The sequence below is a fragment of the Cetorhinus maximus genome, chromosome 9, assembly GCF_964194155.1.
Source record: "Cetorhinus maximus chromosome 9, sCetMax3.hap1.1, whole genome shotgun sequence".
Classification (NCBI taxonomy): Eukaryota; Metazoa; Chordata; class Chondrichthyes; order Lamniformes; family Cetorhinidae; genus Cetorhinus; species Cetorhinus maximus.
The window spans coordinates 1,798,824-1,813,770 of NC_135887.1; the positions used below are offsets into that span (position 1 = coordinate 1,798,824).

At 45.0% G+C, this 14,947-nt stretch overlaps 1 protein-coding gene across 5 annotated transcripts in view; it reads left to right on the forward strand.

Annotated features, from left to right (window-relative positions):
• Nucleotides 1-14,947, forward strand: part of pitpnm3 (PITPNM family member 3) — a 545,233-nt gene that overhangs the window by 384,257 nt on the left and 146,029 nt on the right. For all 5 annotated transcript variants that reach the window (XM_078547946.1, XM_078547947.1, XM_078547944.1 and 2 more), the window contains 2 exons: nt 2,429-2,601; nt 4,002-4,172. In XM_078547946.1, coding sequence (XP_078404072.1) covers nt 2,429-2,601; nt 4,002-4,172 — 344 coding nt within the window. The remainder of the gene's footprint in view (nt 1-2,428; nt 2,602-4,001; nt 4,173-14,947) is intronic.

A 14,947-nucleotide genomic window follows, 5' to 3' on the forward strand; every position in this document is an offset into this window, starting at 1 on the left:
CAAGTGCTCACATGACAGAACTATGGCAGCAGACAGAATGTGGATGGATTCTTCCAGTCTGTGCATGGCCTCTGGTATCTCTGCCTGATGTTCCGCTGCCCGTCTCTTCATCTCCAACATGTCTCTTATGGCTGAGTCTAGAGGTTCATCATCTGCCTGGGATGAGCAGGGGCTGAGTCTCCAGCAGTCCTCCGAGTGTCAAAGACCTCGGCTATCACTTGCTCCGCCAGCTGTGCACCCTGGTCTGTGAGGGGCTTGCCAGATTGTGACCCCAAACCTAATCTAGAATGTGTACCTACCGAGGTGAATGTCTCTGCACTTGTGGAGGGTGCAGGTGAACGCTGTGATGGTGCATCCTCTGAGGCATCCACCTCAGAGGTGAGTTTGGAGCTGGAGCTGTGGGTGGCCTCCCTTCTTTGCCTCCCTTTTTTCTTGCTGGTTCCTGGAATGAGGAGAGAAAATTTTAGTGGATGCCTAAGCAGGCACCCTTATCTATGTCTCACTCTGTGGGTGCATCTGACAACTGCAGACTGGAGGCATCCTCAGTGGTGAGCTGGGGGAGTCCTGTCTCACCCTCAGCACAGGTACGCTCCTTCTCCTCCCCGGCTATTTCTGCGGCCTCTTCCAAAGTGTTTAGGATTCGAATGCCTGGAAGGCTGCTGCCAGTCTTGGCCTGCTCCCTCCTGTAGTGTGCGTTCTTGTCCTGCAACCAGAGAGAAGGATTGAGCATCATCCCAACAGGTGCACGGGCAGTTTAGGAGCATGCATGCCTGTGCCAGCACCTGAGGCCTCCCCAGTAAGTGATTAACAAACAGGGCGTCCTGCAACTGATCGAGATTGAGAGCATGAAGTGGCTGCTGCACATTCAGTGCACATGTCCCATCTGCTGGTGAGTACTGCAACCCAAACTCCTGTCTGACATCCCTGTGCTCCCGTACACTTACACTGCCCAATGTCCTTATGAGTGTCAGTTTACAGTGAGTAGGCGGTGCCGCTTACCTTGCAGCCGACCATTCATCCTTTTTTGATACTGCTGGGCTGTTCTTTTGTGGGCCCCGTGGCGCCAACCCCCACTGAAACCTCTGCCCAGGCTGCCTTGGCCAGGCGGAAGGGCCTCCTGCTGCCATCCCTAAGAAACAGCACCTCCCACCTTTCCTAGATGGCCTGAAGGAGGACCTGCAGGGAAGCTTCACTGGGCCGTGGAGCCACACATTGTCTGCTCTGTGACATTCTGTTATCTGCAGTAGGTCTCCCCCTCCGGAACGACAGCCAGACTGATGCTCTTGGCTTGCAGTGAGTGAATGGCTGTCTGTGTGTCCTTTAAACATGGGGCTAGGACCTTCGACCCCCATGAAGTAACTGCAGGAACAGCGACTCCCTGCCCTGCCCCACCACGAGATTTGCCATACTCCTCGTGCATGCATATGTGATGAGCTGAATAGGGTGAGATCACACATGACCAGCTGTCCTGCACCCCCCCAACCTCCCCAAGGGGAAATCACTCCCATTTCCACTCCCGCCACCCAACTTAAAATCCAGAATGGAAGATACAGCCCATTGTGTCCAATTTGTCTATGCCTGTGTTTATGATCTACAACCTCAACGCTGGATTTCTGTAATGATCTCTTTCTCGGTCTTCTCACATCTGCCCTGCATAAATTGCAAGCCTCACCTCCAGAAAGGTCTCTGTTGCCTAATCTAATTCCGCTAAATTTCCATAGCCTCAGAGAGTCGATTAGAAGATCCTCGTCCGCACCTATAAATCATTCCTTGTACTTTCTCCCAGCTTGTCTCTGCAGTTTCCCTAGTCCGATTTTTCAGCCAGCATCTCAGCTCTTTCACCTGCATTCCCTTTCCACTCTACTCTCAGCGTTAGAATTATCTTGACATCATATGCTTTGTCAATGCCTTTGCTTTGTTACTCTCGTCACCTTTAGGAAACTTCTTAAAATCCACCTCTTGAACCATACATTAAACCACTTCTACTAAACAATCTCTTACTGTTGGTTAACATCTATTCCCATCTTTGTGTAGTGCAGTTGAGTAACGTGAAAAGCTTTAAATGCGTGCTGATTTCCAGCTATTTCTCACCTTGGTTTCTATAATCATTTGACATTACCGTTGATTGACTTAATCTTGTCTTAGGTATTTGGCTATTATGAATTCATTATTTTAACAATATTGCAGTTCTGCTAGATGTGGCCTGACGCTGACCCTCATTTGCTTTATTTGTACTTTTGCTGGGCGCCCCATATCATACAGCTCCTGGTAGTTCAATCAAAATCCTTAAAGTGAGACGTTTTGATAAAATCTATCATTTATGAGAAAACAAAGATCAGAAATTAAAATAAACTAGTTTTAATTTAAATTGTTTCCCATAAGATGAAGGCATTGGTTTTAATAAAAAATATATATTTTATTTTTACAGAAGTCATTCCAGCGCTTTAAACGATGACCCTGATTTACAAAGGATAAGTAGCTCTAATTTATTGGAAGGAAACCCAGGACGATTTGATTTTGACGTCTCTGACTTCTTCCTCTTTGGCTCCCCATTGGCTTTGGTTCTGGCCATGAGGTGGACAGTACTTCCTTCAGTAGATGGTAAGACCTTCAAATCCTGTAGCCAATATCAAAGAGTCAATAAAATATAGCCCAGAGGAGGACTGAGAGCAACATATACAAAACTGCAAATTGCACTGTGGAATCAGTGATTGCTCAGCATGCACGCTGTGTAAATCGGAGCACAGTCATTGTTTTTATTCAAATAATTCCTAAATTAATTATTTGGCGTTGTAATGGATCTGTCTTGATAGTTTACAGTGTTTTTTTTTTCAGTGTAAGGATTAATTTTGCATAATTGTATCCATTTATCTGGTAATTATGCAAAAATAAATCATGCTTCTGGAAGCAGTGTCCAAATAAGCGTTCATTTTCTTTAAGTGATTGAGCACATAAATATTTGCCACCAGATATTAACTCCAAAGTGTCTGTCCGTGAACGAAAAGCTCCCCTTATCCTGCAGCTGCAGATGCAGTTGTTTGAAGGTATCATGGAATCTTTGTAGAGGGCATTCAATTCTCAACCGGAAACGCTGATTGTGAATCCCAGTTCTGACTATTTGAGTTATTGGATTGGATTGGTTTGCGAGTTTCTAGCTAGATATTTCAGCGTGGTGCTGCATGGTAACACCTCGCCTTTGGGAGATAAGAGGAATGTAAACAGGAACTGGGACAGCCCTGCTGCCCCATTTTGCCCTTAGGGCTGGCCCATTCCAGTGCTGGGCTCTTCCTGCCCTTTCTCCGGGTGGGACAGAGTCTGCAAAGACAAAAATAATTCAAGAAGACCTATTTTTAAAAATATTTAACTCAATGTATAAAAGTCAATGTTATTTTTCCCGTATATCCTGCTGTAATGTACACTGTTCAATAACTGATGGAGTGCAAGATTATAAAGATTGTTAAGTTTTCGGGGCTGTGAGGACCAGGCACCTCCACATGCAGGAAAATTGTGAGCTATCATTTTCCACCATGGACTCATGGTGCACAAAGTACCTCACTGGTGGTATTTTGAAATTCTCCACCACAGGAACTTTCCTTTCAATACGTTTCAAAACAGCAGCTGGTCTGTATTTTGATGAACCCCCCACTAAGGAGTTGGTATTAAAAGGATGATACCAAAAGATAAACAGTATTTGTTTTTGATACAAGTGCATGCGGACAGAGTATTGTAGTTGCACAGCTCTGCATTACTGTGCAGTCATGCACAGGATTCTGGGTCCCTTTGTCCAATTCGCTCTCCTTCATTTTAATTGTGTTTTCAGTTGCCACATACATTTCTTTGACATTCGCCGTACCATTTATATTAAAATAAATTCTATTTTTTAAAATTCCTGAACCAAAAATTGCCATTCACAGTACCTGTTCCCAGACACTGTTTCGCTGAAGAGAATGATCGTTTGTATCCGCTTCTGTTCTTTCATGCCCCTCTCTTTTCCCTGTCAGTGGCCCAACTGCGGCCGGCTTGTACCCAGGTGTACAGTCTCTTCCATTCAGCCGATCCCTCTGCCTCCCGGCTGGAACCACTGCTGGAGAAGAAGTTCCACCTCCTGGCTCCGTTCTCTGTTCCAAGGTACCAGCGATATCCTTTGGGAGATGGGAATTCTGCTCTTCTAGGTATGTTATTCTTACTGTATCATAGTGTGGAATGTGGGAAATCATTTGGAATCTGGGTCTTGCAATCCCACTAGCAATTGAAAATACTCTAATTAACTTTTTTAATTTGATGGGAAACAGGATGTGAGGTACCGAGGCTGTTTGTATTTCAAATAACGATGCTCAACAACAGAAAATTATCTTCAAAAAAATTATTACAGATTTATTACAAGAAAAATATACTCAATGGGGTTTTGTTCATCTGAAGCTCTTGGAATATTCTGAATCTGTGAATGTTCTAGACACATCTGTCAGACTTTATCTTTAACCAGGGTCTAAAAACCACTAGATAAAAACATAAACTACTGCGGATGCTGGAAATCCAAAACAAAAACAGAATTACCTGGAAAAACTCAGCAGGTCTGGCAGCATTGACTCTATTCTTCTCCGCCAATGCTGCCAGACCTGCTGAGTTTTTCCAGGTAATTCTGTTTTTGTTCTAAAAACCACTGCTCTCCAACTGTCCAGTGGCAGTGTGGCTCAGTTTTAAGTATTGTCATCTCCGAATCAGGAGATTGTGGGTTTAAGCTCCTTCACAGACTTGAATGCACCACGCAAGCTGTGATATCAGTACAGGACTGAGGGAGTGCTGCATTGTCAGAGGTGCCAACTTTCAGATGAAATATTAAATCGAGGCTCTGTCAGTAAGTTTTGAAGGGCATGGAAACTCCCAGGGCTCTAAAAAAAAGACTTCATCTCGGTGTCCTTGCCAATAGTCTTCCCTCCAGCCACAACAACAAGTCATTCATCTTATCGCTGTTTGTGTAAGGTGGCTGCAATGTTTGACAACAACAGCTAAATTTCAAAGGAGGGTGTTTATGAGAGATACAGGCCCTGAGATTTATTGAGGTGCGGTTTCAGAGCTGGGCATGGGGAAGGAGTTCATGATGGCAAACCCAGAAGTCTGAGTTCCCCTGAATGCAGTACAGGTTTAACTCCAGGGCACGTGCATTTTTCCTTTAAGCAGAATCCTGTGGATACTAAAAATATGATTTAAAAACAGAAAATACCGGAAATACTACTTCTCCGTTAAAACTGAAGTGGGCAGGTTTGAGGCTGGTTGGGCTAGAGTATGACACATTTCCCATTTTAATCGCCCTTGAACCAAATTCATTGCTTTTGGAGGGTGAGAATTACCCATTCAAGCTTTCTAATAGAATATGTCTGTCACTTTTAAATTACAATGGTATAATAAATAATGCAGGGTAGTGCCTTATCACATTGCAAAGTGCTTTCCAACCAATGGATTACTTTTCGAAGTGCAGTCACTGTTCTTATACAAGTAAACTTTATAGTTAATATTCACAGCACCGTAAACAGCAAATGAATGGCTGATGCTTCAGCGGCAATTCACCTGATATAGAGGTGAAAACGTCAAACCTGTCATACCCGCCCTCAAAGCCTCTCAACCATTTGGGTCTGTAACAATGGATGCCACAAAGCCACCCAGCTAGATCTCACTGATTGTAGGAGGGTGAAAAATTGACCAGAGTCCCTTTAAGGACGACCGGTGAGGCCAATCAAACCCTGGTATAAATGGGTGGAATGTCATTGGCATGAAAACTGCATCAGGCAGACTTTGAGTAGCTGAGGTGCCCCTGTCAAACGCACATAACCTCCCCACCTCACCCCACCTCAGTTTTCCAGCAGGGGCCGTCCGCTTATCAGACAAGGAATGGATCCTCAGGTTTGCTTATCGTGGTTGAAAAGCTGTCTTATCCTGTTTGAATATTATGTACCAGGCAGTTTTGCAAGGGGCTGTTGTTGGCTCTATGGCCTTTTTGGCCGTTGACTGCTAAAACAGGAGACTAATATGTGTTTGTGTCAGTAGCATGACAGATATGGAAATTGATAGTCAAATGAATATAACTTATGTGTCTCCCCATAAGCACACACGTCTGTGGCCCACAAACAAAACAGCCTGGACACTCCTGATCTGGGATACTTAGCAACCAAGAGTCAGATGATACTTTCATTCTTGGTGACTGGCTAAATTTAAACCATGATGCTATACTGAAAGGAAAATTCAGTTCTTACAAAGGTACTTCCACCCCCATGTCCTTTGTAAGAAAAGGACACTCAGTGTGTGACAAAAGCTCCAAATTCTTTAACAGCCAAATTAGCAGTGGAGTTGAATAAATACTTTACGTCAATCTTCACAGTAGAAGACACTAATAGCATTCCAAAAATACTAAATAATCAAGGGGCAAAAAGGGTGGAGGAAATAAATACAATAACTATCACTAGAGAAAAAGTACTAGGGAAACTAATGGGGTGAAAGGCCAATAAGTCTCCAGGACCTGATGGGTTGCATCCTAGGATATTAAAGGAAGTAGCTACTGAGATAGTGGATGCACTGGTAGTAATCTTCCGAAAAGCCTTAGGGCTGAATTTTCTGTTTGGCGTCACACTATCTCTGCCAGGCAGGCACCAGCGCAGATACTAGCACCTCGGTAGGAATTAGAACATCGGCTAGTGTCCCGGGGCACAGCGGTGAGGGCACTTCACAGTCACCAGAGGAGCTGGCAGAGACAGAGAGTGCCCATGGTGCCAGCAGTCGGAGGACTGCAGGGGACCAGGCACATGCTCAGTCGGTGCCTGATGATGTCCCTCTGGAGTCGTCCGCGATGCAGCAGGTGCAGGAAATGCAGCCGGGTGTCGGAGAGCATCTGGGGGAGATACATGAGGCTATGCTTGGCTTGGTCTCCGTGGTGGAGGAGTCTACGCGGACGATCGCCGATGCATTGAGCCTCATGTCCGAGCGCCATGCGCCCTCCATGGAGAGAGTGGTGACTCTCGTGGAGAGGCTCCTCCAGGAGAACAATCAGGGCTTCCTGGGAATGCGCTCTGACCAGCAAGCCCTCACATCGGCATTGACGTCAGTTGGTCAGTGCCAGTGTGGGAGATGGTTTGGGCATCAACTTTCCCAGCTCGGTACCTATCCATCCATGGTGAGCAGGGAGGTCTGAAGCGACCTCATGTGAGCTCAGTGCAGCAGCTGCCTGGCGTCTCTGTGGGCACCTCTCAGGGCGGTCCGGGTGAGGGCAGCAGCTCCCCCGCCCCTCTCCCAGTTACCGTAGGATCCAGTGAGGCTGCGACGACTGGGGAGATGCCAACTGTGGAACTGGCAGCTCCCTCCCAGGTGGGGCCAGCACAGGCTCCACGGGCCAGAGGACAACCGCCAAGGTCATCGAGGCCAACAGGACAGCAGAGTCAGCAGCTGTCTCAGATACCACTCCCAGCGAGGGGGCAGCACCAAGACGTAGCACCCGGAAACGTAAACATAAGGCACCTTAGGCACAACACGGGTTTATCACTGGTGCTTTTGTGTTGGACCGAGATGAGGTCTTTATGAGTTGTTTTCTCTCTTTTTATTGGAATAAATTGGTTTGCCTGACAGAATAAATTCAGATATGTCACCATGGCTGAGTGTGCCTCTTTTATTCTGCATGTGTATGGTTTCCAAAACTGTAATAAGTGCTTGGTTGGACATTCAGCTTTATAAACAAGGCCCTTAGTGACTGTTCCTAACCTGGAAGATTTGGCACTTAGGTATCGAGTGTGGACCCTGCAGCCCAGGCTTGTCCTGGAGGTCCATCTGTGGTGTGCTAGCTGAAGGTTTGTTGGATTAAAGCCTCCCGGTGTCCCTGCCTCCCTGGAGTGTGCCCGGGTCAGTGTCTACCCCCTCAGCATTTCCCTGTGTGTGCTCATCCTCGGACCCACTGCTGGACTCATCGTGTGCAGCTGCAGCCACTGCGTTGACATCTTCATCATCCACTGCATCCCCCCTTTCCAGGGCAAGATTGTGGAGAGTGCAGCATGCAACCACTATCAGCAACACACAATCTGGGGGATACTGGAGTGCGCCCCCTGAGTGGTCCAGGCATTGGAAGCGCATCTTGAGAAGACCAATGGCTCTCTCCACCACAGTCCTTGTGGTGCCCTGGCTCCTATTGTACCGCTGCTCAGCTTCTGTTCTTGGATGGCGGAGAGGCGTCATGAGCCACCTTCTGAGGGGATAGCCCTTGTCACCCAGCAGCCATCCATCCAGCCGGGCTGGAGCACTGAAGAGCCCCGGCACCTGGGAGTGTCTGAGGATGTAGGCGTCGTGGGAGCTGCCTGGGTACCTTGCACAGACTTGTAGAATCAGCATCCTGTGATCACACACTATCTGCACGTTCATGGAGTGGAAGCCCTTCCTGTTGATGAAGGCACCGGGCTCAGCCGCTGGTGCCTTGATGGCCACATGTGTACAGTCTATAGCCCCCTGGACACGGGGGAAGCCAGCAATGGCCACGAAGCCTCTGGCTCATTGGCATGGGGTGTCCACCCACACAGTTAGCGGAGATCTCAGGCCCTATCATCTGACAGATATAGTTGACTGTCTCCCTTGAGAGGGAGCCTCCTTCAGCACCGCACCTCAGACATATTGAGGTAGCTGTTTCGCTGCTTGTATACCCTGGCAGCAGGATATTGGCGTCTTCTGCGGCTCCTTCCGCCTTGGAGTGCCTGTGGGCCCTGTGCCCCTTGTCCTCCCAAAGGTGGCTCCCCTGGAGGCTGAATGTGCACTCCTGGCCTCCTCCTCCTTCCAGCCCTCCCTTCCTCCTCAGAGGAGCTGCCTCCAGTGGACAGTTCAGCTCCCATTCCCAGACTAAGGGAGACCTTCCTGAAACCTGCAGACCCAGAAAAGATTCCTCACTGCAGAGTGCTGACCTGAAGGTTAAGAGTCCAGACAAAGCAGCTGGTATGAGTTTTCAAGTACTGCTGACCACACAGGCAAGTTTCAAAAACTTTCAGAAATAAATGCTTGACTGTGCACACTCACGACCCCAGTCAGCCCTCTTATCCCACCTGTGGATGAGGATAATACAAATGTGTCCTACCCGTCTGCCCGTTGCGCCCATGTGCCGACCCGAAGATCACACGGGCGCCGAAAAATTGGTGTCTCCAGGGCCTTAACTGGCCCGTTATTTAATGGTGGGCATACGTCAGACATCATCACGCACCCACCCAGCGAAATATCGCGCTGGCGCGCGGTGATGTCGGGATACTCACCTGACGTCACTGCGCATCATTTTACACGTGGACCCCGCACGCCAATGGGAAAATTCAGCCCTTAGATTCTGGAAAAGTCCTAGAGGATTGGAAAATTGCCAATGTAACACCCTTATTCAAAAAAGGGAGGGAGACAAAAAACAGGTAACCATAGGCCAGTTAGCTTAACATCCGTCATTGGGAAAATGTTAGAGACTATTATAAAGGATGTTATAGCAAAGCGTTTAGAAATGCGTAATATAATCAAGCAGAGTCAGCATGGATTCATGAAGGGGAAATCATGTCTGACAAATTTATTAGAATTCTTTGAGGAGGTAACAAGCAGGAGAGATAAAGGGGAACCAGTAGATTTAATATATTTAGATTTTCAAAAGGCATTTGATTAGGTACCACACGTAAGGCTTAATAAAGGTAAGAGCCCATGGTGTTGGGAGTAGTATATTAGCATGGATAGAGGATTGGCTAACTAATAGAAGGCAGAGCGTTTGGATAATGGGGGCATTTTCAGGATGGCAACTTTTAACTAATGGAGTGACTAAGATGAAGGAAGTGAATGTACTATCACCAAGTTTGCAGACGACACAAAAATCAGTGAGAAAGCAAGCAGTGAGGATGGATCAAGGAGTCTACAGGGGGATATAGACAGGTTAAGTGAGAGTGGGCAAAAACTTGGCAGATGGAATATAATGTGGGAACATTTGAGGTTTTGGACTTTGGCAGGAAGAATAGAGGAGTTGAATATTATTTATTTGGGGGTCCTCGTGTATGAGTCATGAAAAGCTAGCATACAAGTTCAGCAGGTAATAGGTAAGTCAAATGGAATGTTGGTCTTCATTTCCAAGCAAATGGAATATAAAAATAGGGAAGTCTTGCTAAAGTATACAAGGCACTAGTTAGACCACATCTAGAATACTGTGAACAGTTTTGGTCCCTTTATCTAAGGAAAGATATACTAACATTGGAGGAAGTCCAGCGAAGGTTCACTAGGTTGATTCCAGATATGGAGGGGTTTTCTTATGAGGAGAGGTTGAGTAGGTTTGGCCTGTGCTCCTTGGAGTTTAGAGGAATGAGAGGCGACCTTCTTGAGACATATAAGATTCTTAGGGGGCTTGACAGGGTAGATGCTGAGAGGTTGTTTCCCCTTGTGGGAGAGTCTAGGACCAGAGGATATAATCTCAGAGTAAGGGATTGCCCATTTAAAACAGAGATTAGGGGGAATTTCTTCTCTCAGAGGGTAGTGAATCTGTGGAATTCTTTACCACAGAGGGCTATAGAGGCTGGGTCGTTAAGTATATTCAATGCTGAGATAGACAGATTTTTAATCGGGAAGGGAATCAAGGGCTATGGGGAAAGGGCAGGAAAGTGGGGCTGGGGATTATCAGATCAGCCATGATCTCATTGAATGGTGGAGCAGACTCGATGGGCCGAATGGCCTACTTCTGCTCCTACGTCTTATAGCACTGAGGTCTCACCAGAATGTTAACTATGAGCCATAATGCCTCTCTGGGAATTTCGGTTTGTCTTTTCAAATGTTGCATTCTATTATTTTAATGATAAATACAGGTGGCTGGAAATGTATACTCAGGTTGTAATGTAAGTGAGGGGTTCAGGCATTGCCTGCTGCTGATGACTAACTGGTTTTGACAGTGCTCAACTGTAATATTGGATTTGATTCCAGTAATACTGTATGTTAGCTGAAACCTTCAAAATAAAAAGACTGGCCTGTGGAAGACAATAGTGGCTGGGGCAGCCTGTGGGCTAAAGGCTAAAATAAGGTCATAGACTTCAAGAATAATATTCAGAATGTTGTGAATTCCTGCCAGTCTGTGTCACAACTTGCTAATATAAAATAACTACTGTCTTGGAACTCATATCATAGAATTTTGTAACAGGGGAAGGTACCATTCGATCTGTTGCGCCTCTGTCAGCTCTTTGGAAGAGTTATCCAATGAATACAACTTCCCTTCTCTTTCTCCATAGCCCTGCACTTTTTCTTTGCAACTATATATTCAATTCCTTCTTAATATTGTTTAATCTGTTTCTGTTGCCTTATTGAAGGCCAGTTGGTGAAGATACAACTGGAGCTGATCTTTACACACATTTGTAAACATTTATTTACAGAGTTACACTTTACAAGCATGCACCTCCGAACCTAACAACCACAGTTTCAATCTACTTATAGGTGCTTTAGTAAATGCCCTATGTAATGCCCAAAACCTATTTCCAATTAAACAAAATAAATATAAATTAACAAGTTCCCATCTCTCTCTTTGAATAAAAAGTAGAGTTTATACGCTACAACCAAAATTTCAAAAACTAATTTAAAACATCCATATTTTGTAGAAAGCATTATATTTTGGAACATCCCTCCTCTAAGATCCCTGATAAATTTCTTGTACATGCGGTTCTTTTTGTTAAACAGTCGGACACTCGATGACTTGCATCCACCCATTTAATTCCATTCTCTCCAGCATTTGTTTCAAGCCAGCAAAGTCAATCTGTAGCCCTTTCTCATTCACAATTTTCATAAAATGTCCATTATCCCACAATGAATGATTTATTTTTCTTCAGATTTTCTTGGGATGTGGGCATCACTGGTAAGGCCAGCATTTGTTGTGCATCCCTAATTGCCCTTGAACTGAATGGCTTGCTAGGCCATTTCAGAGGGCACCTATGAGTCAACCACATTGCTGTGGGTCTGGAGTCACATGTAGGCCAGACCAGGTAAGGATGGCAGATTTCCTTCCCTAAAGGATTATATAACACTCAATGGATATAATGTTTTCAGTTGCCCTTTGGACAGAATCTCACATATTTTTTGGCAAACAGAATCCCATATCCACTGCATTCAGAACAGCCAGTCTTTCTGCAGCCAAAGTACTCTAAACAAACCCTTTTATTTTCTCAACTTCCCAAGCTAAATGACAAGATTTCTCATGTTCACTCATAACAAAAAGAAATTATGAAACCTACCACACTAGAATATCCATCAGGAAGGTTAGCATATGAAGCATCACTAAAAATGACTAGTTCCATGTTCTCTGGGTCACCAAAGACAGAAACTTTACTATGCATTTCTCCAGAGTTAATTTAAAAAAAGAATTCCTTGAACATTCTCGACTTTAGGGCGTTTCATTGTAGTGCCAAACCCCAACATATCAAAACTAGCCAAAACTGGTCAAGTCTAGTGCCCAACGAGTTCAACCAGCCAATGAAGCTTTGCATTCAGTCTCCCCTTTAGATATAACATTGAGGCGAATTTTCTCCCTGTCGGGTGCAGGCACGGGCAGGTGCGGAGCCGATTGGCGTCCCTGATCAGCTGGGCACTGCCATTTTACGCATGATGCTTGCCCGAAAGCACTGAGTGCTCCCTGTGCGGGCAGGGAGGGGTTGCCAGAGTCGCGAGTGTGCTTTCGCGCATGCGTGCGAAAGAGCGCAGAAGTCTCCCTGAGGCACAGAGGTGTCTCAGGGAGATTAGTTTTAAGTTTAACCAGTCTAATAAATTGTGTTGTAATCTAATAAAGTGTTGTAAAAATTTTTATGACATGTCCCCTCATGTGAAACTGTTACGTGAGTTGGGACATGTGCATTCATTTTAATAAAAAATTTTCTGAAAATTTTAAATCATTCATGAAACCTCATCCCGCCCGTGGATGAGGTTCCATGAAAAATGCGAAGGCCGCCTGAGCTCTTCGTCTGCCCCCTGACAACCTTAAGGTTGGACGGGCAGCTCAGCTGATTGCCTTAATTGCTTTTGGCCTTAATAGGGCTTTGACAGTTTGGTGGGCGCACAGCTAAGTCGGGATGCATGCCCGATGTCACCCTGCGTCATTTTACCCCTCGGCGAGCGGGCCCTGCCCCCGCTCGCTGAGCCGAAGATTCAGCCCATTATCTTTCTGTGACAACCTAGTATGGGATGGGAATAACACTCTCTAAATAGAATTGTTGATTTAAGGTTTTCCAGATCTCTTCTGCTTCATATTGAAACCACAAAATTTAGAAGCCCTATAAGCCTGGCGTTGATCCTATTAATAATACTTTTCTTAAATTCTGCAGTACCACCCCATAAGAAATCATCAACATGCATCATGAAGTTGCCTCAGAATTTTCCTTTTATAATGCCAATACAATATCACAGGGTATGCTTTTCGTTGAAAACAACCTATTTTCAGCAAAATATGCCGATATTGCATATTGTTGATAATGGGCTGAATCCTCAACTCCACTTTCCTGCCCTTTTCCCATAACCCTTGATTCCCTTCCTGATTAAAAATCTGTCTCTCTCAGCCTTGAACATACTTAACGACACAACCTCTACAGTCCTCTGTGGTAAAGAATTCCACAGATTCACTACCCTCTGAGAGAATAAGTTCCCCCTCATCTCTGTCTTAAATGGGCGACCCCTTACTCTGATATTTTACCCTCTGGGCATTGACTGCCCCACACAGGGAAACAACCTCTCAGCATCGAACCTGTCAAGCCCCCTAAGAATCTTACATGTTTCAATAAGGTCGCCTCTCATTCTTCTAAACTCCAAGGAGCACAGGCCCAACCTATTCAACTTCTCCTCAAAAGAAAACCCCCTCCATATCCAGAATCAACCTAGTGAGCCTTCTCTGAACTGCCTCCAATGCTGGTATATATTTCCTTAGATAAAGGGACCCAAACTGTTCACAGTATTCTAGATGTGGTCTAACTAGTGCCTTAGTTTAGCATTGAGATCAGCCATGATCTCAATGCAGATGATATGCTAAGATATTACCAAAAAGCACCACACACTGGAAGCATCATTCAGGCCATAAATGCATTTTCTTTTGTTCCCATAGTTTTCTTGCTGTACCTGTTGTTTCTTTGGGTGGCTTCAGAAACACATCTGTCAGAAATCTGCTTCCCTTTGTTACTTCTACCAGCTGTTCAGAGTCTGAGATTTTGTAATTTATCTTGATTAATTATGAGGAGTGAACCTTAATAGTTTGATTGCCATATTTGATAAATACCATCATGACCTATTATCTTATTACTGCCTCTCCATTTCCTATGACCCTCTCTTTTAAAATGTATCAAATCTCCTGAATTAAATTCTATCTTAGGTTGTCTTATACAATGCCTCACCGCTCTCAGAATTTTCTCCTGAGACCTCGGCCTTGAGAGAAACCTGTCACCCTGCGTGAAAGGCATTCAAATGTGCAGAAAAAATTGAATTAATTGTAGTAGCTTCTAGCGCAGGAAGATTGTTGCATGATTTGGCAATTTGGGATTTCACCCATAGATTAATTGATAGGGACTATATCCTCCAACCATCTGGAGTCAATGCTTTGCATGAACTTCCCAGAACAGGGTGGCTGTCAACTTGCTGATTGGCTGGTCAGCTAAAATTTTGTACAGCTTTCATCAATCGCTACATAATTCATTTTACATAGTTCATTGCTTAAAGGACGTTCAGTCCCAGTGTTCATTACTATGACGTTCATGTTTTCACACATTTTTCTGAACTCGTCATTTGCAAATTTTGCTCCAATATCGGTCAACAAACTTTGCTGGTGCCCAAATCCTTGTCCCTATCCGCTTCTCCGTTATTTTGTCCAATGTAACCATTTTTTTCTCACTAACTATCATGAATTAAGTTTAAATCCTGTCGTCAAGTTTGGAAAAAGTAGAATGAAAACATTTCTGCCTTTGGG